At 46.5% G+C, this 27,684-nt stretch overlaps 3 protein-coding genes across 4 annotated transcripts in view; 2 read left to right on the top strand and 1 right to left on the bottom strand.

Moving 5' to 3' along the window:
* The first annotated feature begins 973 nt into the window (after positions 1 to 973).
* ddx20 (DEAD (Asp-Glu-Ala-Asp) box polypeptide 20) lies at positions 974 to 12,204 on the top strand. 2 transcript variants are annotated; one of them, XM_076276701.1, is made up of 10 exons: positions 974 to 1,176; positions 2,588 to 2,682; positions 4,522 to 4,690; positions 5,042 to 5,156; positions 5,720 to 5,862; positions 6,361 to 6,499; positions 6,892 to 7,033; positions 8,656 to 8,761; positions 9,873 to 9,974; positions 10,153 to 12,204. In XM_076276701.1, exons 1-10 carry the CDS (start codon positions 981 to 983, stop codon positions 11,415 to 11,417), a joined length of 2,472 nt encoding a protein of 823 aa, XP_076132816.1. In that variant the 5' UTR covers positions 974 to 980; the 3' UTR covers positions 11,418 to 12,204. The 2 variants fall into 2 exon arrangements, with proteins under 2 accessions (XP_076132816.1, XP_076132817.1); XM_076276702.1 differs by lacking the exons at positions 974 to 1,176; positions 2,588 to 2,682 and adding an exon at positions 3,287 to 3,359.
* Positions 12,205 to 13,383: 1,179 nt separating this feature from the next.
* On the top strand, positions 13,384 to 15,404 carry LOC143114928 (D(3) dopamine receptor-like). The gene is made up of 2 exons (XM_076276769.1): positions 13,384 to 14,451; positions 15,246 to 15,404. The coding sequence occupies exons 1-2, from the start codon at positions 13,384 to 13,386 to the stop codon at positions 15,402 to 15,404; spliced, it is 1,227 nt and encodes a 408-aa protein (XP_076132884.1).
* A 7,800-nt stretch (positions 15,405 to 23,204) lies between these two features.
* Positions 23,205 to 27,684, bottom strand: part of efhd2 (EF-hand domain family, member D2) — a 20,062-nt gene continuing 15,582 nt past the window's right edge. The window contains exons 2-4 of the mRNA XM_076276227.1: positions 27,082 to 27,229; positions 25,288 to 25,422; positions 23,205 to 24,484 (exon numbers count right to left, since the gene is read on the bottom strand). Of these exons, the coding sequence (XP_076132342.1) occupies positions 24,353 to 24,484; positions 25,288 to 25,422; positions 27,082 to 27,229 (415 nt within the window). The 3' untranslated portion in view covers positions 23,205 to 24,352. The remainder of the gene's footprint in view (positions 24,485 to 25,287; positions 25,423 to 27,081; positions 27,230 to 27,684) is intronic.

The raw sequence follows: 27,684 nt of genomic DNA, 5'->3' as shown, positions 1-27,684 counted from the left end.
CACACACAAAGCAATCAGTCTGTTAAAATAACTTGGCTATCAGATGGAAAGAGGAAGCTCAAACAATAATTAGCAGCCAGGCCTGTAATGGTTTGGCAGGAGGCACGCTCTGTTTGAAATACTACTGTACTGCTCAATAACAACCACTCGCCCTGCTCTGCCACAGATATACAGGACTGGAAAACAGCAACACTGGAAACATACACACACACACACTCTCTCTCACCCACACACACACACACACATGCACACACACACACACACACACACACACACACACATGCACACACACACACACACACACACACACACACACACACACACACACACACACACACACACACACACACACACACACACCACACACACACACACACACACACACACATACATGACTGTAAAAGGCAGTTTTTTCTTTTGGGCTCAAATATCAAGAGTGTGATACATGATAGCCTAAATGACGAACCCCCACAAGTTTAGTAACCAAGGTAGGCTCTTTCAACACACACACTCAGGTATGCATAAACATCGATAGAGGATGACCAGCCTACTACAGTAGGCAGTTACACTGACACAATTCAGCAGTAAAAAAGCAATATACGGCAGAGGCTGTGCATTATGGGGGTCCGGACAGAAATGCCCGGAATGCCTACTTGAAACAGAGTAGATCTTTTTTGCATAGGTACTACTATAGGCTATGATAGTGAACTGACTTGATAGCATACAGTTTTGTCCAGTCACCTTGTTCATGCTGATACTTATGTCTTACTGAGAGTTGCAGATCAGTAAATAAACATCTCTCCATAAGGCTCTGAGTCAACAATATCTGTATTATCCTGCCATCAAGAGGTTGCAGATGGTATTACTGTAAGTGTTCTTAAACAGTAGATGGCAGTACAAGCTCAGGAATGAGATTAAAATAAAGTCTAAAAACACCAACGAAGAAGATCAACGCGGAAAGAACGAAATTTAATTGAAACATGGCTGCCTCCATGAAGAAGGCAGCGCATGAAATCGAGTCTCGTAAACGGACTGATGATGTATTGCTGTCGGAGGACATCGAGTTCAGCTCGCTGCTGCTGTCTCCGCTGGTGCTCCAGGGCTTGTCATCCGCTGGGTTCCAGAAACCGTCACCGATTCAGCTGAAAGCCATTCCACTGGGCCGATGTGGACTAGGTAGGCTAGGCTACCCAAGTTGTGGCTACGTGTGCTTGTGTGTAGCTCTATGCGGTCAAATCATTCCTAGATGAAATAGCAGGCTATATCAGTTAATGCTATAGAGATATGTAGCATGTAAAGCTCTGCATTTGAATCAGTATTGCCTGCTAACGTTGCTTTAATAATATTTCGCCAGTTGTTTATGTTTATGGTTCTTAGCAGACAACGTTGTTCAAATAGTCTTACATTTATTAGCAAAGGTAATTTGTATGAAGTTATGATTATTTTAAGTGAAGTAAACTGGTTCTGTGAAAACGAGTTAAGTCGGGGTGGGTATAATGCCCAGCTAGCGCTGTAGTAGCAGACTCTCAAAAATAGACTGGTGTGTAAAGTGTAGTGCGTAGTTTTGCCCACTAGAGTGCGGTATAACATAAAATGCCTGCCAAGGTGTTTCCCTTGCGCAGGTGTCCTTATTTGCGTTAACAGTAAAGTGGTTGTATGGAAACAGTTCCCTGACTGTCGCACTTTCATATTCAGACATGTCAGTAAACACGAGCAGGAATTTATCAAACCACTTTGTTTTGTCAAGTAAACAGTACAACTTTGAAAACCAGATTAAAATGCGTTTTTGGATGATTACTCTCTGGAAGTAGATGAGAGCAGCCCACAAAACTGTTTGAATTCATATGTAACCATTTAGACCCTGGAAACCAATAAAGTGTTACACTTTATTGGTTTCCACATCACAGAAAACGGTGTCATTTTACCACCCAGACAAATCTGGATGAATAAAACATGGCTAAGTACATTAAATTATTTTTCAGAATCAAGGTAAAAGACCGGTATACCTACGTTCCTCTCAAATGCTGTGAGCAGGTCCACTGACTGCTGAAGAGATGGATATGAAATGATATGGTCTATAGGCTTATAATGTCTTGCCATTGAGATGCTATCATTGATTAGCTTAGCACAACAAATATCAACATACTTATGGAATACCCAGTTTAAGCAAAAGAGGAATTATGTAACTTAATATGTGACACGAGTGTGGGTGAATTATTTACTTTATCTTGATGGGGAAACCCAGTTCATTTATATTATGACTTAATATCATTTAATATGTTAGTTTATATTAGTTTATATGGTATTAGTTTTCGATTACCTTCAGGTCACCCTCTGTGCATATTAGTTGTGCGGTATAGTGTTTAATTTGTGTGTAATTTGTTGACTGTGAACAAACCTCTGTGGATGGGGAGGTGAGTGGGCGCCTGAAGGGCATTGCTAGCCCATGGAAACTCATTTAGTCGTCAACTCAAATGCAAACAAAAGCACGATGGCCGTCCGGTCAAATATTTGTCACCAGGAGAAGACGCCTCTTGCCTCGTGATGCCTAATAACAGAGTTGTGTCTTGTTTACTCGTGTCTGCAGACCTGATTGTCCAGGCAAAGTCGGGCACCGGGAAGACGTGTGTGTTCGCCACCATCGCCTTGGACTCCCTCCTCCCAGAGAACCCAGGGCCGCAGGTGAGGAGCCAGTGTGAGTGTGAGTGTGAGCGTGAGCGTGTGTGTGTGTGTGTGTGTGTGTGTACCGCAGATGAGGTGGTAAGTATGAAGGTATATCGGATGTAAAAGTGGCGAGCACATTTAACTGCAGATTTTGCATGTGCACACTAAAGTCGTAAATGTGTAACAGTAAAGTTGAAGTTGTACATATTTTTTTATATCTTGTTAACACAAAATAGGGGCTACGGGTTCACAAATCCTTTTTACAGGTACACAAATCCTATCCTGTGAGTCACAACTTTCAAGAGTCATGCACTCGACACTTTTGCTCCAAACGTTGCAGCGCAGTTGGTGCGAAACACATTTGCACATCCGTGTTTCATAATCTGAGAACATGCACAACATTCGTGCATTTGTAAACCCAAATGTGAACTAATGCATCCGAAGTTGTGCATCTGTGAAATAATTTCTCATTAATAAAATTCTACAGATCGCTTTGATTTTCTTGCACGACTACAAGTCAATTGATACAAGTGCTCGAATCTGCTTCTACGAGTGACGAGTGACTTTTGCTCCTGGCTAGGTGATATAATAGGAGCAAAAAGATTTGTATGTGCACGTCGAGCATCGATCGAGAAAACAAGGCGGCCGGATCTGGATCCTGGATCACGCTCAGACTACCATTGCCTGCTCATAAAGTAAGTAACCTCAGCATGTTTCCTTATCAATGAAGGACACACGATTTATAGTTTTTCTTTGCACAAAGCGAGGAAAAAATATTTGTTGCGGTGTGTTCGAAAATTGAACGATTGTGTCAGATTATGTGTCCTAACGATTTTGGACCGGCAGTGTTATATTTCTGTACTAAACTAGTTATTTATCTAGCGATAGCTAGCTAGCTTGATCTGGCACTGGAGGATTTAGCAAGCAGGTAAGCTAAGCTAAACATAGCTGTCATGATAATGTAAACCAACAAACAAGATAACTTTCTTCATATTATTATCATGTTACTTACCTTACCTTATGAGCAGGCAATGGTAGTCTGAGCGCGATCCTGGATCCAGATCCGGCCGCCTTGTTTTCTCGATCAATTCGCTCGACGTGCACACATACAAATCTTTTTGCTCCTATTATATCACCTAGCCAGGAGCAAAAGTCACTCGTCACTCTGATTCGAGATTCGAGCACTTGTATCAATTGACTTGTAGTCGTGCAAGAAAATCAAATCGATCTGTAGAATTTTATTAATGAGAAATTATTTCACAGATGCACAACTTCGGATGCATTAGTTCACATTTGGGTTTACAAATGCACGAATGTTGTGCATGTTCTCAGATTATGAAACACGGATGTGCAAATGTGTTTCGCACCAACTGCGCTGCAACGTTTGGAGCAAAAGTGTCGAGTGCATGACTCTTGAAAGTTGACTCACAGGATAGGATTTGTGTACCTGTAAAAAGGATTTGTGAACCCGTAGCCCCTATTTTGTGTTAACAAGATATAAAAAAATATGTACAACTTCAACTTTACTGTTACACATTTACGACTTTAGTGTGCACATGCAAAATCTGTACATGGTCAGTTGGAGCTTCTATTTGTATTGTAGTATCTGTGATATAACATAGTTATAAAGTATTGCTGTCATATAAGAGTATACCCCCCCCCCCCCCCCCCAGGTGATATAACATAGTTATAAAGTATTGCTGTCATATAAGAGTATCTCACCCCCCCCAGGTGATATAACATAGTTATAAAGTATTGCTGTGGTATAAGAGTATACCCCCCCTCCTCCCCCAGGTTATATAACATAGTTATAAAGTATTGCTGTCGTATAAGAGTATACCCCCCCTTCTCCCCCAGGTGCTGGTTCTGGCTCCAACTCGGGAGATAGCGGTCCAGATCCACTCGGTTGTCATGGCAATCGGCAGTGCCATCGAGGGCTTAGAGTGCCATGTGTTCATCGGTGGCACGCCAGTGAGTCAGGATAAGATTCGCCTCAAGAAGTGCCACATCGCCGTCGGCTCGCCAGGTGTGTGTGTGTGTGTGCGTGTGTGTGTGCGTGTGCGTGTGCGTGTGCGTGTGCGTGTGCGTGTGTGCCAACCTTTCCATTAAAGCCATTTTTGTTTCTGAAAGGACACATTAAAGTCTATGAAATGCACAGACACAGAAATGAACACACAGACACAGACACACAAACTGGTTTGTAGGGGCAGAAATCTTCTCCACTTCTGGTTCAACCTGCCGTAGCACTAGCAGAAATAAGTTCTGTGTGTTTGCCTGCATGTCCGTGTGTGTAGTGTACATGTGTATGTGTGTGTTTACCTGTGTGTGTGTGTGTGTGTTTACCTGTGTGTGTGTGTGTGTGTGTGTGTGTGTGTAGGTCGTATTAAGCAGCTGATTGAGATTGGTGTTCTGTCCACGGCGAGCATCAGGTTGTTTGTTCTGGACGAGGCTGACAAATTACTGGAGGAAGGCAGCTTTCAGGAGCAGATCAAGTGAGTGTGTGTGTATCAGTGCGTGTGTGAGTGTATTTTTGTGTTTTTTGTGTGTTTGTATTCATATGTGTGTGTGTGTGTGTGTGTGTGTGTCAGAGATGGTCTTGATGAGAAGAATAGAGGTATGAATAATGAGCATATGGTCTGACCCACGTTAATGAAATGGACCCCCCCCCCCCTCTCTCTCTTGTCTGTCTTCTTGTTTCTTTTCCTATCAAAGTGACACATGAAAAGGTGATTTTCATGTGACCCGCCCCCCTCTCTCTCCCCCCCTCTCTTTTCCTTCTACCTTTCCTTTGTGTTTTATGTGTTTTCAAAGTTAAAAAATATGACAAAATAACATTTACTTAATCATCTCTCTCTCCTTCCTCCCTCTCTCTCTCTCTCTCTCTCTCTCTCTCTCTCTCTCTCTTGCTCTCTCTCTCTCTCTCTCTCTCTCTCTCTCTCGCTCTCTCCCTCTCTCTTCCTCCCTCCCTCTCTCTCTCTCTCTCTCTCCCTCTCCCTCCATCTCTCTCCCCCTTTCTCTCCCTCTCTTCCTCTCTCCCTCTCTCTCTCTTGTCCAGTTGGATCTTCTCCTCTTTGCCAGTGAATAAACAGATGCTCGCTCTGTCTGCCACCTACCCAGAATCCTTAGCGCAGCACCTGACGCGCTACATGCGTGAGCCCACCTTCGTGCGCCTCAACCCCACAGACCCAGGACTCATAGGTACGTCTCATCTGGTTCCACTACGGTTCAGTTCTGGTTCCGCTGCGGTTCAGATATGGTTCCGCTCCGGTCCTGTTCTGGTTCCGGTGCGGTTCAGTTCTGGTTCCACTGCGGTTCAGTTCTGGCTCACTGTAAACAGCACTCTCTGCCCGTGTCCAGGAGTAGATATGAGCCTGTGAGCAGTGTCCAACGCTGGTGCCCACTCCTGCCCATCTGCATGTACATTCTGACTGTAACATCATGACGCATAAGAGACATGAATAAGAAATATCAGCACATCAACTAGTTCTGAGTCTTCGCTCATGAATCTAAACATCATAAGACATATATTCTAATTTCAGAACTCTTCAATTCTCTCAAACCTTGATTCCTCCATATCCACTTTCCATTTCTCTCTCTCTCTCCCTCTGACACTTTTCTCTTTCCCTCATTCTTCTCTTTTCTCCTCTGTTGTTCCCTCGTTCGCTCCTCTCCCCATCTCGCTGTCACCCCCTGCAGGTCTAAAGCAGTACTACCGGCTGGTGCCCACCCATCCGCTGCCCCATAAGGTGTTTGAGGAGAAGGTCCAGCACCTGCTGGACCTCTACAGCAAGGTTCCCTTCAACCAGTCGCTGGTCTTCTCCAACCTGCACAGCCGGTACTGACCAGTCACCTCTTTCAGCTCTCATTGGCTGCGTGTGTGTGTGTGTGTGTGTGTGTTTGTGTGTGTGTGTGTGTGTGGTAGAAGAGGCAGAAGAGGCAGAAATGTAGATGCATATGGAAATAGTGCACAATGCTCTGCTAAAGGCAACTATATTGCCAATGTTGCCTTATGAAAGAAAATCTGATGATATGGATGAATGCTCACGATATACAGCAAGCGGTACGATAGGTGTGTGTGTGTGTGTGTGTGTGTGTGTGTTTATCTGTTTGCATATTTGGACAAATTTGTGTGTATGCATATGCATTTTAACAGCCTTTGTGTGCCTCTCTCTCTCTCTTGTTACCTCTCTCTGTGTGTGTGTGTGTGTGTGTGTGTGTCCTGTGCAGGGCCCAGCAGCTGGCTGATATCCTGTCCTCTAAGGGTCTTCCTGCTGTGTGCATCTCCAGCAGTCTCACACAGGACCAGAGACTGGACGCCATGTCCAAACTCAGACACTACCAGTGCAGAGTGCTCATCTCCACAGACCTGGTACACACACACACACACACACACACACACACACACACTAGGGCTGTCACTTTTGTGAAAAAATCCTGTTCGATTTTTGAGACATAAGTGTTCATTGAATCGATTGTAAAATGGATTTTTTATGTCTAAAGACGTTTCCATTTTCAACGGCAAATATAGGCCAATCCACAAACAACTAACAGGCATTAGGACGAACGTAAAGAGGGCGCTTGTAGACGCAAGCCAGCAATATTTCTGATGATTTATTGGCGTGAAGTTTCGTGGCTGCAGGCTTCAACGTACCGAAGTAGGCCTACTTCCACATCGAACTCAAGTTATTAGGGCCTATCACTCGTCTCTCTCATGTCGCACAGGTTGATCGCGTTGTCCTCCATTTTTTGGCAAAACACGAGCAGCACAGCAGCTGATTGAAACAGCTGTTTCCGGTGCGTAAAATTGGTGGGAATTTTCTTTTTAGCTTTCGCAATGCTTACTGCACTTCGGAATTCTTTTATATTCTTATATTCTTGTTTGTGAATTTTGTTACATCTATCCTTTTTATTTGTTTAATTCGTTTAAAATTAATAGTGTACATATTTGGTTAAAATCGATTCCCTATTTTAGTTTTCGAAACTTGTGTTGTTTGGTCCAATTGATTGTGCAATCGATTTTCGAACGTAAAGTGACAGCCCTAATACACACACACACACACACACACACACACAGAGTGAACACCTCTGTAGCTTCGCTGTTCAGGACCTTCATCGGTCTCCTTTAATGGCTTTGTAGTTACCTACCTAGTACCTACATAGCACCCTGACCTTGGGTCAATTCCTGTTGTGTTAAAGGAGAATTCCGGTGTGATATTGACCTAAAGTGATTCCAAAAATAATTCAGTGGAAATGCATGGATTCCAGTTGCTGCTATTGGAAGAAACTGGAATCCATGCATTTCCACAGAATTATTTTTGGAATCTGATCCCTTATCATACCTGTTCATTCGTACTCGTATCGTACTTATCGTGACTAACTTCAAGATGGCGGCGAACGGTAAACTTCATGAAGGTACTGTCTGTATAAATCGTCTTGTAAATAAACTACCAGTGCTTTTTCAAAGTTCTCAATGTCTCGTTTTAAATGTCAAGGCCCTCGGAAGTCTACCAATGAGGTATGGAGCTACTTTGAGCCTCATAAATTGTGTAAAACAGTGATTTATTTGCATGGCTAGGCCGATGCCTGAGGCACCCCCATCGAAAACCTGTTGGTAGCATCGGCTAACTAGCGCCAGATTTCGGAGTGCAGGGGACAAGCCGAGATGAGCTATGAGACATACGTTCACACTCGGTATCATGTTTTAAACACACTTTAGGTCAATATCACACCGGAATTCTCCTTTAAACTAGCACCTTGGGTCAAATCTTGTGTTAAACTAGAAGCTTGAGTCAATTCCTGTTGTGTTAAACTAGCACCTTGGGTCAACTCCTGTGTTGTTAAATGTACAATACAAAAAAAGTGACTTGACCAATTAGCTAACCTTGAAATAAAGTGGCCGCATTCAGCAGAAGTGTTTTTCCCCCTGTGTCTGTGTGTCTGTGTGTCTGTGTGTCTGTGTGTCTGTGTGTCTGTGTGTGTGTGTGTGTGTAGACGTCTCGTGGGATAGATGCGGAAAAGGTGAACTTGGTGGTGAACCTGGATGTACCGCAGGACTGGGAGACGTACATGCACCGCATTGGCCGCGCAGGACGCTTCGGTAAGAGTGTGTGTGTGTGTGTGTCGCGTTCATCAGTGATGGGCTGATGTGTGATTGGTTGTTAAAGTAAAGTTATGTGTTGTTGATTAACTTGATAATGAGATGCCATCTGATTGGCTATATGGCCACTGATATGATCTGTGATTGGTCATCTTCATATATGCAGCCAGTCATTGGCTGTGGAAGTAGCCTCTTATGACTATTGTCCATAGTGGTATTTTTAGCTGCCTGTTAGGGGCAGGTAGTTTAAGGATAACAAGCTACTTAATTAGAGTGTGTGAGTGTGAGTGTGAGTGTGTGTGTGTGTGTGTGTGTGTGTGTGCGCACGCTTGCTTGCTCACCTCCTTCAAAACTGCTTCATGATGAAGGGTTTGAAATCAGAATTACCTTTGCCGTGTTGTCATGCCGACCACAAGTAGCCTCAAAAGGAGCTGTATTCGGTTGTCACGACGAGGAACATAACCTTCCCATGGCTTTTATTGAACACTCCTATACCTCTCTCTCTGTCTCTCTCTCTCTCTCTCTCTCTCTCTCTCTCTCTCTCTCTCTCTCTCTCTCTATGCTCTGCCCTTCCTTCTCCCCCCCCCCTCTCTCTCTCTCTCCACCTTCCTTTATTTGCCTTGCTTCATTCTCTTCTCTCTCTCTCCATCTATCTCTCTCTCTCTTCCTCTGTCCATTCCCCCCTCTCTTTTCTATCCCTCTCTTCTGTCCTCCTGAGTCTTTTCAGTCCTCACTCCTTTTCAACACGCTTACACAATGCAGCCATAACCATGGCTTTGGATCTGCATCTATGTGGGTTTCTGTGTGTGTGTGTGTGTGTGTGTGTGTGTTTCTGTGAGTGTTTTGGTGGTGTTAATTAGTGTGTTTGTGAGTGAATGGGTGTGTGTGAGTGTGTTTCTGTGAGTGTTGTGGTGGTGTTAATGAGTGTGTTTGTCAGTGAATGGGTGTGTGTGTGAGTGTGAGCGTTGTCTGAAGAGAGGCAGCCTGTAGGCTTCACACTGGAGTGTTCTGACCCTCTCAAGCTTTAGAGGACAAGGGCACACACACACACACACACACACACACACACACACACACACACGTTCACTCCTGACACCTCCCTCTGTCTCAGGCACACACGGACTGGCCGTCACATACTGTTGCCATGGTGAGGAGGAGAATAAGATGATGATGATTGCCCAGAAGTGCAGCCTCAACATTACAGCATTGCCAGGTATGCACACACACACACACACACTATTACACATATAATCTAACTCCACTTCATAGCTTCGCAGCATTTCTATGGCCTCCTCAGAGTACAGGCCTTGTTGTTGTTGTTGTTGTTGTTGTTGTTGTTGTTGTTGTTGTTGTTGTTGTTGTTGTTGTTGACAACTCCACCCCCTCCCCAGACCCGATCCCTGCCGGTCTGATGGAGGAGCGTTGTGACTGGGACATCACCATCCAGCCCCCCCACAAAGACGACCTGTCCACCCTGTCCCTCCCCAGGAAGAAGAAATCCCCCAAGCACACAGACCAAGCCAGCCTCACCCATCACACCGCCGCAGAGCAGGTAACAAGCACAGCAACCGTGGAGCAGCACTCAGACGGCCCAATCAGTAAACAGCACTCAGACGGCCCAATCAGTAAACAGCACTCAGACGGACCAATCAGGAAACAGCACTCAGACGGACCAATCAGGAATCAGCACACTGCTCATATAGGGGCCGTGAGCAGACCAAAGAAAGCCCCGCCCACGTCTCGCCCCGAGTCCCAGGCTGGGGGCGTGTCCTCCCCTGCCCCCGCCCCCACCTCACGCCAGCGTCTCCAGGACGCCCTCCCCAAGATCCCGCCCCTGCCCTCCTTCAAGCCGCGGCGCGCCGAGCGCATCAGCCTGCAGGACGCCACGCGCCACTTCCAGCGCTTCATCACGGAAGGGCCCGGACGGAGCGTGGAGGTGGTGCGGCAGTTCCGGGGGCGTGCGGCCGACGGGCAGGACGATGTCGCCACCGACGGAGCGGCGGAGCCGCGGGACGAGACGTTCGTGTTGCACGACGATGAGCGGCCTGCGGTGCGCTCACAGGGGAGGAGGCGGATGACCTCTGACCCCTCTAGCCCCGTCTCCTCCTCCTCCAGCTCAGAGTCCGACATGGAAACGGAGCAGAAAGTGGCGCCGCTACCGCCGCAGAAAGTTCCAGCAGCACGGGGCAGCCGCAACATCACGCGCCGGCCGACTGGACCAATCAAAACCGAGCCCATGCAGGAAGCACACGCCTCCAAACACCACAGCCAATCACAGGCCAGCACAGCCAGACGCCACAGCCAATCCCCTCAACCCACCACTGCACCCCCCAGACACCCACGTCCTCCACCACCTCCACATGCACGGGGCAGACCCTTGACCTCCCCAGCCCAGAGAGGAGGCTCTTCGAGGGGGAGAGCCAGGCGTCAGGACCCCCTGCGGATGCCCCCTGCGGAGCTGGAGGAGGAGGAGGAGGAGGAAGATGATGAAGAAGAGGAGGCGCAGGACTACTGGGGGAGGAGCTACTCCAGGGCCTGGAAGCAGTACTACAGCTCCGCCCCTCCTCCCTACAGACACGCCTACAGCTCCGCCCACGCATGGATGGCAGCCTATCGCATGAGCAGCATCTACATGCAGGAGATGATGAAACCATAGCAACACCTCTCTCTATCCTCTCCTCCTCTCTCTCCTCTCCTCATCTCTATCCCCTCTACTCCTCTCCTCTCTCTCCTCCTCTCTCCCTCTCTCCTCTTCCTTTCCTCTCCTCCTTTCCTCCTCTCCTCTGTATCCCCCTCTCCTCCCTCATCACATATAGAGCATCTACAGACTGGCAGGTGTGCAGAGACACACAGCAGTGATCCTGTTCTCCTCACCTGTCCTCCCTCCCCCCTCTCTTTTCCTCTATCCTCCTATCCTCTATCATTCCCTGTCCTCGCTGTGCCGCGCTCCTCCTCTCCTCTATCCTCTTCTGCTCTCTCTATCTTCTCTTCTCCTCTCTATCCTCTATCCTCTCTTCTCCTCTCTCTATCCTCCTCCTCTCTATCCTCTCTTCTCTCTCTATCCTCCATTCCTCTATCCTTTATCTTCTCTTCTCCTCTCTCTATCTTCCACTCCTCTCTCTGTCCTCTCTTCTCTCTATCCTCTCTTCTCCTCACTCTGTCCTCTATCTTCTCTTCTCCTCTCTCTATCCTCCACTCCTCTGCTCTCCTCTCAACAGTAATGCCGTTTTTACCAGTCTCCTCTGGTACTGCAGGTTAAGATGTGTTTGGTTGTGTTTTCTGTATATTTTTTTAGTGTGGGTGTGTGTGTGCGTGTGCAAGCATGTGTTAAGCAAGTCAGTGCTTTTAAGTAAACACACAGAGTTGTAAACAGATGTAAGGTGTTTTACATGCGCGTGAAAGAGTTCTTTATAATAAAACGAATGATCAGCTCTCAACCCAAACCTGACGTGCCTTGTGCTGTTGTGGCTGAGTGGAGGGGTGAGTGGCTGTGGCCAGCGCCAGCCTCTTAAGGTCCTCAGGGTCCAGCGTCATCATCCAGGCTCCCCAGGGGTCGCACCATGAGTCACGCAACGCCACCATTACCTGCAATCAGACGCTAATCAAGCTCCCTCTCTCACACACACACACACGCGCACACACACACACACACATACACACATGCACACGCACACGCACACACACACACACACACACACACAGTAATGAGGGGCAGCTAATGCTGATAAAGCTTCCCTGGCCACACGCACATTAATGAGGAGCTGCAGAACTACTTGTATGATTAGCACAAGCCACCACACACCGCTAACAAGCGCAAAGGCGCCTTCACCTCTAAAGTTCCCCTGACTGGGCCTTGTGGTCCTCCTAAAGTTCTTGTCATTGGACCCCGTAGTTCACCTCTAAAGTTCACCTGACTGGGCCCCGTAGTTCATGTGAGTGGTGACTCGTGGTCGGGGACTGCGGCGATGGGGCGGAACACGCGTCTCTGTCTGGCCCTGTCCTGTTCTCTGACCACCTACTGTATAAACCACCCCACCCAAACACCAACGCCATTGGTTGCTTTCTTTTTTGATGGTTTTTCCAGTCCTGTCGGGTGTTCCTGTGTATTTGTGACCCATAAATGCAGCATTGGGTAACAAAGAGGGTCTGCACACTGATGCATAAATTAGCTTTAGGAGTTCAGCTGTGTAGGTTGAGGGGCAATCTGCATGTGAGTTATTAGGAAATAGGCATGGTTAATTACAATTTACTAGGTAAAAAGAAGTCTTCCTTTGTGCTTGAATGTAATGTAAATAGCAATGTAATGTCTCCAATAGCAACCCAGTAAAGATGCCACAGAGCCTCTTGTGTGATGTATTATAATACAACAAAGGATGCAGACATAGAAGCGAAGTTTCAATTCGATAGGCTAAGGAGGGTTGTTGAAACCCTTGTGTGTTTATGTGTATGTGCGCGCGCGCGCGCGTGTGTGTGTGTGTGTCGTGCAGGTTTAGAATGGTCCTGACGTCACTCGAGGCTAGGTCACTGTCCACGAGCTTTGCCGTGTACAGGAAAGACCGCACAGTCGCCGCTCGCGCTGTGGTTCGTTTCCCTTGCACCATGTCAGTGTGTGTGCCGGTGGGATGACACCGGAAAACCGTGGGAGCGCGAACGAGAGCTCGCCGTGCAGCGCTACGACCGAACACACTCCGTTTGTGGTATTCAACTGCGCCCTCCTCAGCCTGTCGTTGCTGTTCGGCGTCTCCGGGAACCTGCTCGTGTGCTGGGTGGTGTTAAGGAACAAAACTCTGCGCACTGCCAACAACGCGCTGCTGGTCAACCTGGCCGCGAGCGACCTGATCAAATGCTCCGTGGACACGCCGGTGTTCCTGGCGTCGCTGCTCTGGGCGCTCGTGCGGACGGAGGTGGGCGCGCGCCTCTGCTGCCTGCTGCAGTTCACGTACGCGCTGTGCAGTTGTGTGCAGTTGCTGAGTCTCGTGGGCATCAGCGTGGAGAGATTTCGGGCTATAGCCTTCCCATTCAAGGCTGAGGCGCGTAGAGGCAGAGTCCGCGTGTGGCTCCTCTTTATTTGGGCACTCGGCCTCGTGCTGGCCGTGCTCTCGCTCACTCTGAGCAAAGACACACTCTACTACATGATGTGCACTCATGTGCGCCCGCACGGTATCTCCAACCCTAGCGCGGATCCGTTTGGCGTGTTTGTGTTGGTGCCCGTTTGGGGATGTTGCCTTGTTTTAATAGCGGTTCATTATTTGCGTATTTTTGTGGTGGTCCGACAGCACTCTAATAAAATATTTGACAGAGGAATCCAGCTGAAACACTCCATGTCGAGACAGGTGTCCGGCTGGCAAAACTTCTCACAGCACGCGCAACGCCCGAGCGGCACGCTATCCAAACCCTGCGAGCACGTGCCTGGGGAAAGGCCGTCACCGCTGGAGGAGGAGGAAGGGAAAGCGCCCGTACCGGAGATGCCGCCACCGGCGCCGCAGGAGAGTGGTAAAGCGGCCGTGTCATCCCCAGAGATCGTGGGTGCGGTGTGCATTCTGACCCCGAAGGCGAAAGAACTAGGGCGGAAGCGTCTGGAGGGCAAGCTGGCCAAGCGCTTCGGGTCCATCATCATCGCGGTGCTCCTCTTCTGGATGCCCCTGGTGCTGTGCCTCATCCTGGGCTCCTGCGCAGCGACTCAGGCCGAGGTGAGGAACAGAGGGGTGGAGAGGCCATCCTCAGTCAGCGCACAAACATGCAGTGTAGCCTACTTAATAACATTCTTAACACAATTATTTCTATTGTGCAATTTATTACAGTTAATTGGCATATTCCTGACTGTAGCTGTCATTTTATATCATAATTATTTAATTGTTTTGTATATAATCTAAGCCACTGGATGCGTCAATGTTCTCAGGGATAAAGTTTTCATATAGGCCTATCTCTAATATGGAGTAGGGTAAGCTCTTGTGTTGTGACACCATTATGCACCGAGGCTATGGAACGCCTTGCCTCTGTACATCAAACAGACGAGTTTAGTAAATATCCTTTTTTAGTAAATATCAGGTTTAAAGACCTGAAAACTTACCTGTATATGAGAGCTTTTAGTTAACTCGTTTTTATCTTGTAGCCTATTTCTTCACATTATTTTACATTCTGCTTCTATTTACAAGGTCTTCCCATTTCACTGCACTGGTGTATGGGTTGTATCTATCTCCTTGCCATCCTGTGAATTCCCATCTTTACTAAATTCTAAATAGCTGATGTTTTATTTATTATTTTGTTTGTTTGCATTTATATTATTTTTTCTTCTTCTTTTTCTCTATTATTTTGTTAAGTGCTCCAAATGTAGGCCAAAACACTTTGAGCTGCATTCTGTGTATGAAAGTTGCTAAACAAATACATATTTATTATTATTATTATTATTATTATTATTATTATTATTATTATTAAAGATCGTCTAAAGCCGTCCACTTGTTGCGCCCCCGTCTTCGTGTTTCAGGACTGGATGTTCCGGGAGGTGCAGACGTCCGCGATGGTGCTGACCTGCGTGCCTGCGGCGCTCCACCCGCTCATCTACTCCCTACTCAACCGACAGTTCCGCGCAGAGTTCCACAGGACTCTCTCTGCGCTGCGGACCTGCGCAAGGTGGCGGGGCTGAGCCCTGTCGCTTGACTGCCTCCGGACATGTTTCAGCCTGGACGCGACTCTTTTCCCGGTCACTCACTTTAAACCAGTCTGTAGACATCCGCGCCACCCGGTCGTGCTAATAAACTACCTCCTCAATGAACTATAAAACGAGATCTCCGAGTCTGCGTCTACTTCGACAACCTGTGGATTTCCAGCATAAATAAACAGAATCAAAATGGTCGGTTGTTGGTTCGAAGGTGGAGGACTAAGGCTAATTTTGCAGCTGGTAACCTGTTCAGCCTGTGTTCAGTATGTATTTTTAAAATGATGTGTTGACTGATACATTGTTCTAGCCTACACCAAGGGAAAACATTATTAGACATGAATAATTTGTACACTCGAGAGGTAGCATACGCATGAGTGATTGTGAATTGACATCAGTGATATTTGAACAGCTATATTCTTGATATGCTTAACAAGTTGTGTTATTGTAAGATGAGTGCACTGGCTATATGATTTTATTTAATGTGTTACCTAACCCACTGTCCAATACTACAAGTGTTTTGATGCCAACATTATGACAGGCCTAGTAGCCTGTGGGACTCCGAAACAGGTCATGGGGTAGCCTATGTCAGTCTGCAGCAAAGACAGGCTATGTAAGTGAATTATCTTTGTTTTAACTTTAAACTAGTCTGGAGCATAACCAGTGGTCACTTCCAAAAAACAAGGACTACGTTTTGTAATTATAGCTTCCTCTTCACTTATGACGCCACTACGCCAGTTTCCTCATTTGTTTCTTTAATAAAAAATGAGCCGAGCCTGTAATTCTGCAGTTAGACATCCACTAGAGGTCATCACCGCTCTGTCTGTGACGAAGTTGGCGTTAGTGGATCACTGGCTTACTGGCCAACTCTGCTTCTCTAATGTTCACATCTCACGACGATGGACTAAAAAATTCTTCAAAAGATGGAGCTAGCCAGAACAAACATGTGTGACGTTCTTGTGCATGTTAATTACTGGAGCTTGATGGAGTTTTAAGCCCCTAATGTCTTCCAGGCAGCGCTGCGACTGTCAACTTCAAGGCACTTAACCATAACCCTTGCCTAAACCTAGTGCCTTCCATGCAGCGCTGCCTGGAAGACGACGTTGGGGGCTTAAAACACCACACAGGCAGCCAGACCAGTGGGTAACCTGTCTCCACTGAACGACGGCCTGGTTGTTACCTGGATGGGAGAGGTTGCTGCTGCAAGTGGTGTCAGTGGTACAGCAGGGGGCACTCTCCCAGTGTCCAGGTGAAATTCTAAGCTGGCTCTCTGATTGCCCAGTGCTGATTGGTTCCCTCTCTGGTGTCCCTTCCCCTCACTGTAAAGTACTCTGGGTGCCCATTTCTGTGTGCAATGCAAGGCCCCCAGCAGTGCTCGACAGTGAGGTGGGATGGCAACCACCTCTGCTGCAGCTCCATGGCAGGGTGTTCTCCTCTGTGTGGGTCTTAGGCAGGCTGCACAGTAAACAGTGTATTTCACCAACATGGTGATTCATACCTTCCTATTAGTGACTCGTGTGTTTATATAACACAGCACAAAGCGTTTATAGTGAACCTGACTAACATGCCAGAACACTCCTCGCAGGTGGAGTGAGGGAGCTGGTTACACACTGGGGAGGGTTAGGGGGCCAAATGGAAGGAGCCAGGAACCCCTACTCTCCCAGGGAAACCCCTAGTCTTCGCTAAGTGTCATGGGATCATGAATGACCTCAGTTTAGTGTCTCATCCAAACGACAGCACAGCGCAGCACATACAGCAGTGTCCTGTCACTCCACTGGGATGAGTTCCTTTGGCCAGAGGGAAGGCTGCCCCCTACTAGCAGTCCCACATCAGCAGCCTGCTTCTCCAGGAGGTCTCCCATCCAGGTACTAAACAGGGCCTCTGCTGCTTAGCTTCAGTCATGCAGCAGAGGCCAGCTACCCAGTGGTCTGGCTTTTGGCCCACTGGACACATGCTGCCGGTCCAGTAATAAACGTCACACAGGAGATACAGCTCAGCTGAATACAGTGTTTCATGTTCGATGTTCATGTTCGACAAAATGGGCAGTTTCACCATCAGGGTAACGGCATGCCAGTGGGTGTTCCCGATGGTAGCAAATGACTTGAAGTATAACCGTAATTTGATTGGTTGGTGCTGTCCGTCGATTGACTTGATTGGCCGGTGCACTCTGTTGGTGCAGCAACAGCTGAACTTCTCAATGTGAGCAATGGGAGAAACGTGACGCAACGGACCCACAATTCAGTTCGGCACCGGATGACGTAAGCCCATGTAAAGTGAATGAGATGCGTCTCCAGCACTGCAACGCACCTAGCTGTGTAGAGGCCGTCAGCGCTTTGTTTCAAAAGGCCTAGGAAATAAACCCTCTTCAAATATGATTTGTTTTTCTGTGTGTCTACATCTGTTGAAGGATAAAATAAATGTTTCATGGCACCTGGTCATTGACAATTCCAATGTAATGTTATGTATAAATGTATACTTTCAATGTTACATATGTATTAAAGTACACATCTGAAAGAAATGTATTTTTTGCCATCAGTATAAGGATAAATATTTGCATACAATATTTGTAGTGTTTATTGTAGTTCCTAGGGTTCACATAATTTAAGTATGACTGATTAAGTTATTGCATTTTTATGGAAATGGTGCAAACTCAATCACCTTTCAACTCAACACTTCAAAGACCAAAGAGATGGTGGTGGATTTCCACAGGTCTAAGCCCGCTCTACTACCAGTCTCCATTAATGGATTCAATGTGGAGGTGGTAAACACCTACAAGTATCTGGGCTTACACCTGGACAATAAACTGGACTGGTCAGCCAATACTGAAGCACTCTACAAGAAAGGGCAGAGCAGGCTGTACTTCCTGAGGAGGCTGCGGTCCTTCAATGTCTGCAGTAAGTTCCTCAGGCTGTTTTACCAGTCTGTTTTTGCCAGCGTCCTCTTCTATGCAGTGGTATGCTGGGGAGGAAGCACAAAGAAGAAGGATGCTGGGCGACTAGATAGGCTGGTAAGGAAAGCTGGCTCTATCTTGGGAGCCGAACTGGAGTGCATCATTTCAATATCAGATAAAAGAACCCTGAACAAACTGATCAGCATCTTGGACAATGAATGTCATCCACTCCACAGCACTATTATAAAGCAGAAGAGCTTAATCAGCTGGAGACTTCGCTCACTGTCATGCACAACTGACAGACTGAGGAAGTCATTTGTCCCCAGAGCCATTGAACTGTCCAATGCTTCACTAAAGGGAAGAGGAGAGATAGACTTCTCTGCATAGTCTGTCTGCCTCTCCACCCTCTCCATGTTTGTGTACGTACTGTCCACTAGCCCAGTGTTTCCCAAAGTCTGGGTCGCGACCCACGGTTGGGTCGCAGGAGATTTTATTTGGGTCGCCAGCACAATTTATGTTGTGTTATAGGCCTAACTGATACCATTTGTCATTTGATACCAGGAAAGCTAACAGTTTTCTATTAGGATGTAGATTGTTAACTACCACAGTCACGGTTTTGTCATAAAAGCTCATGAAACTGGCGCATGAAACTGGGGGACGAACGCATTGCAGAGGGGATGCCTGAGCATGGATATCTACCTCTCAAAATGAAACCGTTCTGTGGGGCGCCTGCCATGTACCTCGCAGTTGCAAACTGCAAGGGACATGAATCCGCCTATTTGCAACATTAATAGATACCAGTTCCTCAACTTTACCGATTAAAATCTAGTGACCGTGCTGTCAACTAAAGCAGACATCCATAGACCGGACATAAGGCCATTCAATTTGCATAGTTTCGATTGCAGATGCAATATTTAAAGTTAATAGCAACCTCCTCACATTCTTATTTCTGATTTAAAATGCACAACAGTGCATTATATTAGTTTACAATTTAAATGGGCATTTTAAACACTATTCCTCTCGTTTTCTACCTCGCTAACTCCAAAGTAAAGGCGCATTCTTCCGGCTATTGCGCAAACGCCTCTTGTTCTGATATAACGACTATACAATATAATATAATACAACAATACAATATAACAACTTGAGTTATTTGCTGTTTACATTGGAATTTACGTCCACAGTGTTATGGACCCATTTGTCTGCAACGCAATGTAGCCTACAACATTTTTTTTTAGAAATACAGGAACAGCTTACTATGCTGACGAATGACGACTGCGCAACATGCGAGAATTTCCCCTACTCTCGGATGCGCATGAAAACGTATCTTTTCAGTAGTCATTTCCAACTTTTCACGCTGATGGTGCTCAAAATGCAACACAACCGTGTTCAAAGCAGAGATCCTATAGCAATGTATGGTTGGGGGAGGCATCGAAAAGTTGGAGAACCTGTGGCCTAAAACAATATTGGTGGTTGCAGGGTAGATTTGAAGTGAAATGGGTCGCGATGGTCTGTCATTTTAAAAAAGAGGGTCGCCAGAAAAAAAGTTTGGGAAACACTGCACTAGCCTACTGTTTTACTGCTACACTGTTTACATGCTATATTAGCACATACAGTATGCACAACCCTTTCCTCCCTCCTGGACTGTGGCCGTACTTGATGCTTAATACCTTATACTCATACTTGACCAATGGCTGTAACCCTATTACCTCGACCTTTACCTTGTAATACTCAAATATTACCTTGTCTACATTATTATCTTATATGTCCATATTTATTTTATGCTGGTCTCTAGACGTTATCCTTGCACTGTTGGACTTACTTATTTGCACCATCACCGTGACATTCACTCTCATAGAGCACCTTACAATGCACACTGAATTACAAGCTCAGTCCCTGCCCTGTCATGCTTGATCATCCTTAAGCACACTATGTGGATATTTGATTTAGTTTATATAGTATATTTAATATTTTAGTATCATGTTTATCTTCTACTGTCTCTATTGTACAGTGGAGTTTTTATATGTATATTACTTTTTCTGCTGTAAGTGCATGTTGTGTGGGATGTCTGTATGCTACTGAGACCTTGAATTTCCCCTTGGGGATCAATAAAGTATCTATCTATCTATCTATCTAAATGTGTTGGAGTGGACAAAAACTGTTAAGACGGAAAACTTACACAACAATATCAGTTTTTAGAATGTTCAAACTGTAGTGGAAATATTGTTGGTAGGCTGTTACTTGGTTTGATGCATACTGTATCTGAAGTATTACCTTACCTCTGCATAATATGCTCAGCCAGCTCAGCTATATTTCAGAACTTACGTTTCATGGAAATTTGGGCCACATTTCAAATACCCGCCATTTCCATTAAACTTATGATGCTTTCTTCAACATCACAAACTCTGACCACAGTAACACCGTATTAATAGAATGTATTGAAGTGGTGTAGTTCTAAAATGAAATGGCAATTTGATGAAAATGACTGAAAGATGTGCCAACAAATGGTATTTTAGCACTTCTTCTACTTTCTTCTGGTGATTAATAACATAGTTATCCAACATCACATATTTTGAGATACACAGATGAGATGTGTGTGGTAAATATCAAGTGCTTACCCTGATCATGAAACTACCCAAATATGGAGATTATGTGAAAACACAATCCATTTTGAGTATTCCCTTTCGAGGAAAGATGCGAACACATTAAAAACGCAGACAACGACTTTCCAAAGTAAATGTATTTATTGCCACAAGAATAGTTATACATTTTAGTAAGAAAATCAAAAATAAAATATGCATCATGGAATAGCCACTCATCTAATATATTAAGCCTACAGGAAATGATGTCAAACCCATCATCATGTCGGACTGTTGACTCAGACAGGAGGACCCCAGGGCATGTACAGCGCTCCACACACACACACACACACCATTTGTGTGTGTGTGTGTGTGTGGGTGGGGGGGGGGGGGGGGGGGGTGTACAGCAGCCGACTGTGGAACACATCGGGACCGGACCTGGCCCAGATTTCAGCCGGAACCGGTAGCAGTGTTCTAGATTTGGCGGAATCGGTAGCAGTGTTCCAGAGTTGGCGGAACTGCTAGTGGTGTTCCAGAGTTGGCGGCCGTGTCGGAACAACAGGGAAGAACTTACAGGGGACAAGGACAAACTTAAAGAATCCGCTTTGGACCTCTTCACCAAGAATCATCTGCCCTACGACCTCTAACCTCTGGGCCGCTCTATCACCATCACTCATCTGGAATAAAGGACCAAATCAGTTGGCTGGAATCTTTAATCACAAAATGTTGATTTGCCCAAGTGTGAGTGAGTGTGTGTGTGTGTTGTTCCTGAACAATGCTAATCAATAGTGACCTCACCAGAGTAATGACCGGTCACTCTCGAATGATTCCATCAGTGATTGGCGTTCTAGTCCCTCTTCACCTGACAGTGACCTCAGTATGAGACCCAGACTTCACTGACACACACAGCTAACTAAATTTGGCACAGCGTAATGAGGGCTGATGAGGACAGAGACTGCAGCTACACCCACACCCACACCCACACCCACAGTTATCAGGGGAGTCTGGGGTTGGACTACTGAAGGATATACTGTAGAGGGCTCACACTCTGGGTACACACAGGTTGTGTTTGTGTGTGTGTGTTTGGAATGCACTCCTCTGTGCAACAGGAAAAATGTGTGTGTGACAGGAAAAAAAAAAAAGTGAGGATGCCATTACCAACAGGGAAAAAAATGAGAAGAGAATGTTCATGATTCACGGAACCCCACACCATACAAAACTAAACGCATTTCAGTTTTATTCTCATGGAAAAATATTTGACTCTTTGTACACAACCCAGTAGGTCTCCACGCCCTAGTGATCTCACTGCTCTTTTCAGAGGGGGGAAGAAGACGAACGAAAACGAACAACGCCATGTGCGGCGACACACACACCCGCACCTGGGACAGCAGTGAATCTTACAATACACACCCAGTACCTCATTGCCAAGCAAATCAACTTTATTAAAACAGCGGTGTTAAAAAAATGTGCTAATTTGTTTACTTTCACATTATTTAAATGGTTCATATTTATTTAGTTTCTCATTTCACAAGAGCTCATAAAATCACTTTCATGGTCATTTGACTTTAAGCAGGCAAACATGATGGTAATAGTGGCATCTGTGCTGAGAGAGAAGCGAGCCTCTCGCTCGTCTTCACACTGTACACGCACATGGGATTTACACATTGTTCAGAGCTGCATTAGCGTGTGTGTGTGTGTGTGTGTGTGTGTGTGTGTACATGTATGCCTTTGCGTGTGTGTGTGTGTGTGTGTGTGTGTGTGCGCATGTGTGCGAGTGCGCACACATGTAAGTGTGTGTAAGCCTCAGAGTGCAGAAGGTCCTGTGCTCTGGTAAACTACGACTTGCTAAGAGTTTTCTTCAGGTTTAAGGGGATGTAAATCTGGTGAGTGTGAGCGCCACTTCTGATTGGCTGCAGGTCGTCACGGAGTCAATAACGCATGTGCACCTCAACCCCCTCACCCCAACACGCAGCAGGTCAGACACAAGCGGCAGAATTACTGAGGTCAGAAGGTCGAACCCCACACACACCTCCTATTCTTATATTTACTCAAACATAGTCAATGACACGCTCATCTACAACTATAAGAGGGCGGAGCTTCACCAATGAGACTGTAGGGCCTGGAACCCCCCCACACACACACACACACACACACACACACACACACACACACACACACACACACACACACACACACACACACACACACACACACACACACACACACACACACACACACACACACACACACACACACACACACACACACACACACACACACACACACACACACACACACACACACACACACACACACACACACACACACACACACACACACACACACACACACACACACACACACACACACACACACACACACACACACACACACACACACACCTCTTTCTGAAAGCCAAGGCCAGTAGTTGCTGTCTTTCCCAGAGAGGGAGCAGATCTGAAGGGAATTGTAGTTTTCAGTGACTGTGAGGGTGGGCCTTGACTTCCAGCAGCTTAGCCAATCTGCATGTGAGGCTGGGGAGGACCTCTGACCAGGGGACCAATCGGGTTAAAGATTGTCAGAACTTCACAGTGACCATGCATATAACGAACAGCTCAAAACGACCAATCACCGACCATCACGCATGCATACGCCCCACTCACACACACGAGTACAAATCTAGATGGACATTTAGTAGATACTTATTTAGTAGAACATATCTGCTGCTCACTCCCTGACTGTCTGGACACAGGTCTGACTGCTTTGAGAGTGAGAGTGAGTGTGTGTGTGTGTGTGTGTGTGTGTTTCTGAGAAATGTTGCATATGCATACACGCACATACTTCCTAGGAGAGAGATCAACTATACTCCTGGTCTTTAAAATATCTACATCAGGGGTGTGTGTGTGTGTGTGTGTGTGTGTGTGTGTAAACACATGGCAATCAGGCCTCTGTAAAGGGAAGCAGAGTAGCTGCAAAAGCCTTGTGGGAAATAACACTCTCAAAGTGCTTCCTGCGACACCAGGAACTGACATCACGGACAGAGTGCAAAGGTCATTCACAAAAGCAGAGTGGACTGGTTAGGCCAATCGGAACCCGACAAGAGACGATTGGAAACAAACATTTAAAGCCAACACTTAACAGAAGAATTGAGAGACGAAACACTAAAGCACAATGAGTGAGAAAGCCCAGCCCAGTCCAATCCACCACACAGACACAGACACACACACACACACAGACACACACACACACACACACACACACCTCTGGTGCACGTGTCAAGCTACAGTAAGCGAAGTGAACGTTGCATAAGATTCTCACTGATTGGTGACTGCATATGGAATGGAAAAACACTGCAGATAGACAGAAGGATGCATGGGACAGTTGGTCAGTCAGTCGGTCAGACGGATGGGTGGATGGGTGGGTGCAGGAAAGGGCAGGGGGCCTGTGCTGTGCGTGGCTCGGCGCGGCGGTCACTTGAAGGCCGACTGCAGGTTCTTGAAGGCCGCCTGCCGCTGCTTGCGGTCCTCCGCTTCCTTCTTCTTCTCCTCCTGCTCCTGGCGGATCTCGGCCTCGAAGCGGTTCGACTCGTTGATGGCCTGAACCTGCGGGGGTCAAAAGGGATAGGTCAGATTCAGCCTCAGACCCTCGCCACCTACCACACACCAGCAGAATGGATGTGTCCAATGCCAGACACTCGCCACCTCCCCCACAGAAACAGAATGGATGTGCCCAATGCCAGACACTCGCCACCTCCCCCACAAACAGAATGGATGTGCCCAATGCTAGTGTTAGTGCAGATCATCTTCTTATCCTAACTGCCCAGGAACTGATGTGAATGACTGAATGTCACTCCAAACACATTGTAGACTAGTGTGATGTTGTCAAATGAGCGAACACTATGCTGTTCGCTACACTACTCTCTGAACAGCGCCACTTAAAGGAACCGTATGTAAAAAATGTATTTCAATTAATCATAAAATTGCCCTGATATGTCACTAGACATTAAGAAATCATGTTCATTTCAAATACTTATATCACTGACAACAGTAGTCTGCCCTCAACGGATGTTGATGTTTTCATGTTGTGTTTTGGCCTAATGCGCCACCCTCCACCTATCTACTAATCACAAAGTCAGTAGTGTTTCGTCATCCGGTTGCCAACTCTGCCAGTCAGAGGGGAGGGGAAGGGGATACACCGCTCTACAATTATTTTGTAATTTGAAGGTGATTGTAGTACCCGTTTTGGCCACAATCTTACATACGGTTCCTTTAATGGACACACCTGGCCTTACACTCACTGATCGAACACCTCACTCTGCTTTACCATGAACTCCTACTGGAGTTTAGTCTGATGGATGATACACTTCCATATACTTTACTTTAGAGTGTGTGTGTGTGAGACGTACTTTGGCCTCAAAGAAGGTCTTGGCGCCCTTGACCCCCTCGGTGGAGACGTCGATCTCGGAGAGGCGAGCGAGGACGTGGAGACCGCTGTCCTCTGCCAGCTCTCCGGCCGCCGCCTTACGGAAGATCAGCAGGAACTAGGAGGAGAGGGAGGAACAGCGCTCATTTACACAGGAAGATCAGCAGGAACAGCGCTCATTTACACAGGAAGATCAGCAAGAACAGGGGGAACAGCGCTCATTTACACAGGAAGATCAGCAAGAACAGGGGGAACAGCGCTCATTTACACAGGAAGATCAGCAGGAACAGCACTCATTTACACAGGAAGATCAGCAAGAACAGGGGCAGGGGGAACAGCGCTCATTTACACAGGAAGGGCACCACGCACATGCAACACTGCAACATTGCATGTGTTCATTTAGCAGACAATGTTTCCGAAGTCAACTATATTACAAGGGATTACATTGTCCCTGGAGCAATTTGGGATTAAGTGCCTTGCTCAAGGGTACAACGGTGGAAGCAGGGAATTAAACCGACAACTTTCAGGCTACTGCATGCTAGCCCAGCTCCTTAACCACTACGCTACCACACTACTGCATGCTAGCCCAGCTCCTTACCCACTACGCTAACACACTACTGCATGCTAGCCCAGCTCCTTAACTACTACGCTACCACACTACTGCATGCTAGCCCAGCTTCTTAGCCACTACGCTACCACACTACTGCATGCTAGCCCAGCTCCTTAGCCAATACGCTACCACACTACTGCATGCTAGCCCAGCTCCTTACCCACTACGCTAACACACTACTGCATGCTAGCCCAGCTCCTTAACTACTACGCTACCACACTACTGCATGCTAGCCCAGCTCCTTAGCCACTACGCTACCACACTACTGCATGCTAGCCCAGCTCCTTAGCCAATACGCTACCACACTACTGCATGCTAGCCCAGCTCCTTAGCCACTACGCTACCACACTACTGCATGCTAGCCCAGCTCCTTAGCCACTACGCTACCACTACCCCGAAATCAGCAGGAACTGGGAGAAGAAAGAGGAACAGTACTCATTTATGCAGGAAGGGCACTCCTACTGAAACACCACACACACACACACACGACACAGTGTGTGCAAGGTGTGTGCCTGTGCGTGTGTGTGTGTGCGTATGTGTATGTGCGTGCACATGGCTGTGTGTAAGGTGTGTGCGTGCATGCTGAGCATAATGCAAAACTGCATCACACGTTTTCAAGCACTAGCTCAGGGTGAAGAGAAATCTGAAAGCCAAACCCGCCATTTATTTACTTAGCAGGACACCTACAGACCGACATGTTCATTATTCTGATTGGTCCAGAGCACCTACAGACCGATATGTTCATTATTCTGATTGTCTGTAGGTGCTCTGGACCAATCAGAATAATGAACACGTCTGTCTGTAGGTGCTCTGGACCAGTCATGTTCATTATTCTGATTGGTTCTGAGAGACATGATGACCACAGCAGCACAACTTTGTGCAACACAAGTGTGTATTTGTCTCCAAAGCCGTCTCAACTAATGTATACCTGCAGTTATATATATAGTTATACCTATAACTCTTCACTCTCCACTGTGTGTGTGTGTGTGTGTATATATATATATATGTATGTATATATATATATATATATATATATATATATATATATATATATATATATATATATATATATATATATATATATATATATGTGTGTGTGTGTGTGTGTGTGTGTGTGTGTGTGTGTGTGTGTGTGTGTGTGTGTGTGTGTGTGTGTGTGTGTGTGACCTCTCTGAAGCTGAGCTTCCCATCCAGGTCTTCGTCCACTTCCTTGATCATGTTCTTGAGGCCGAGGTGAGTTTGAGGGGCTCCCAGCTTTTCCATCATGAGCTTCAGTTCCATCAGGTCGATAAAGTTATCCTTCTCTGAGTCATACCTGCAACACACACACACACAGATGAGTGTCTTTCCCTCAAGAGACGACTTACAGATTTTCACACAACTTTTTACATAATTACATCTTTTCCATTACAGCTTTAAGGTCCCTTTATACCATAATCAGATACCGCCGATGATTTGCGCTCCCAGGATGTAGCTGGGTGTTGGTGCCCATTGCCATGACATGAACAACCAGACACTTCATGTGGTACGTTCTGAGAGACTGGACTCATTCTGAATCACTTGTGTACACCATTTGACAGTTAACTATTTGAGGCTGCTAGAGTTCAACCACAACACACACTAGCTGCTAAAGTGACCGCAGAGGGCCAGGACTAACCAGTCCAACAGAGAAGAGCAGAGCATACAGTACATGCTTCAAACCGTTTCTTGGTGTTTTAAGCCCCAAACGTTGTCTTCAAGGCAGCGCCGCCTGGAAGGCGCTAGGACTAG

Source organism: Alosa pseudoharengus, unplaced genomic scaffold (genome assembly GCF_046254945.1).
Source record: "Alosa pseudoharengus isolate Yale_2024_CS ecotype anadromous, Long Island Sound unplaced genomic scaffold, YU_APseudo_1.1 YU_APseudo_1.1_scf_9, whole genome shotgun sequence".
Lineage (NCBI taxonomy): Eukaryota > Metazoa > Chordata > Actinopteri > Clupeiformes > Clupeidae > Alosa > Alosa pseudoharengus.
This window is presented reverse-complemented; position numbering and strand designations above follow the sequence as displayed.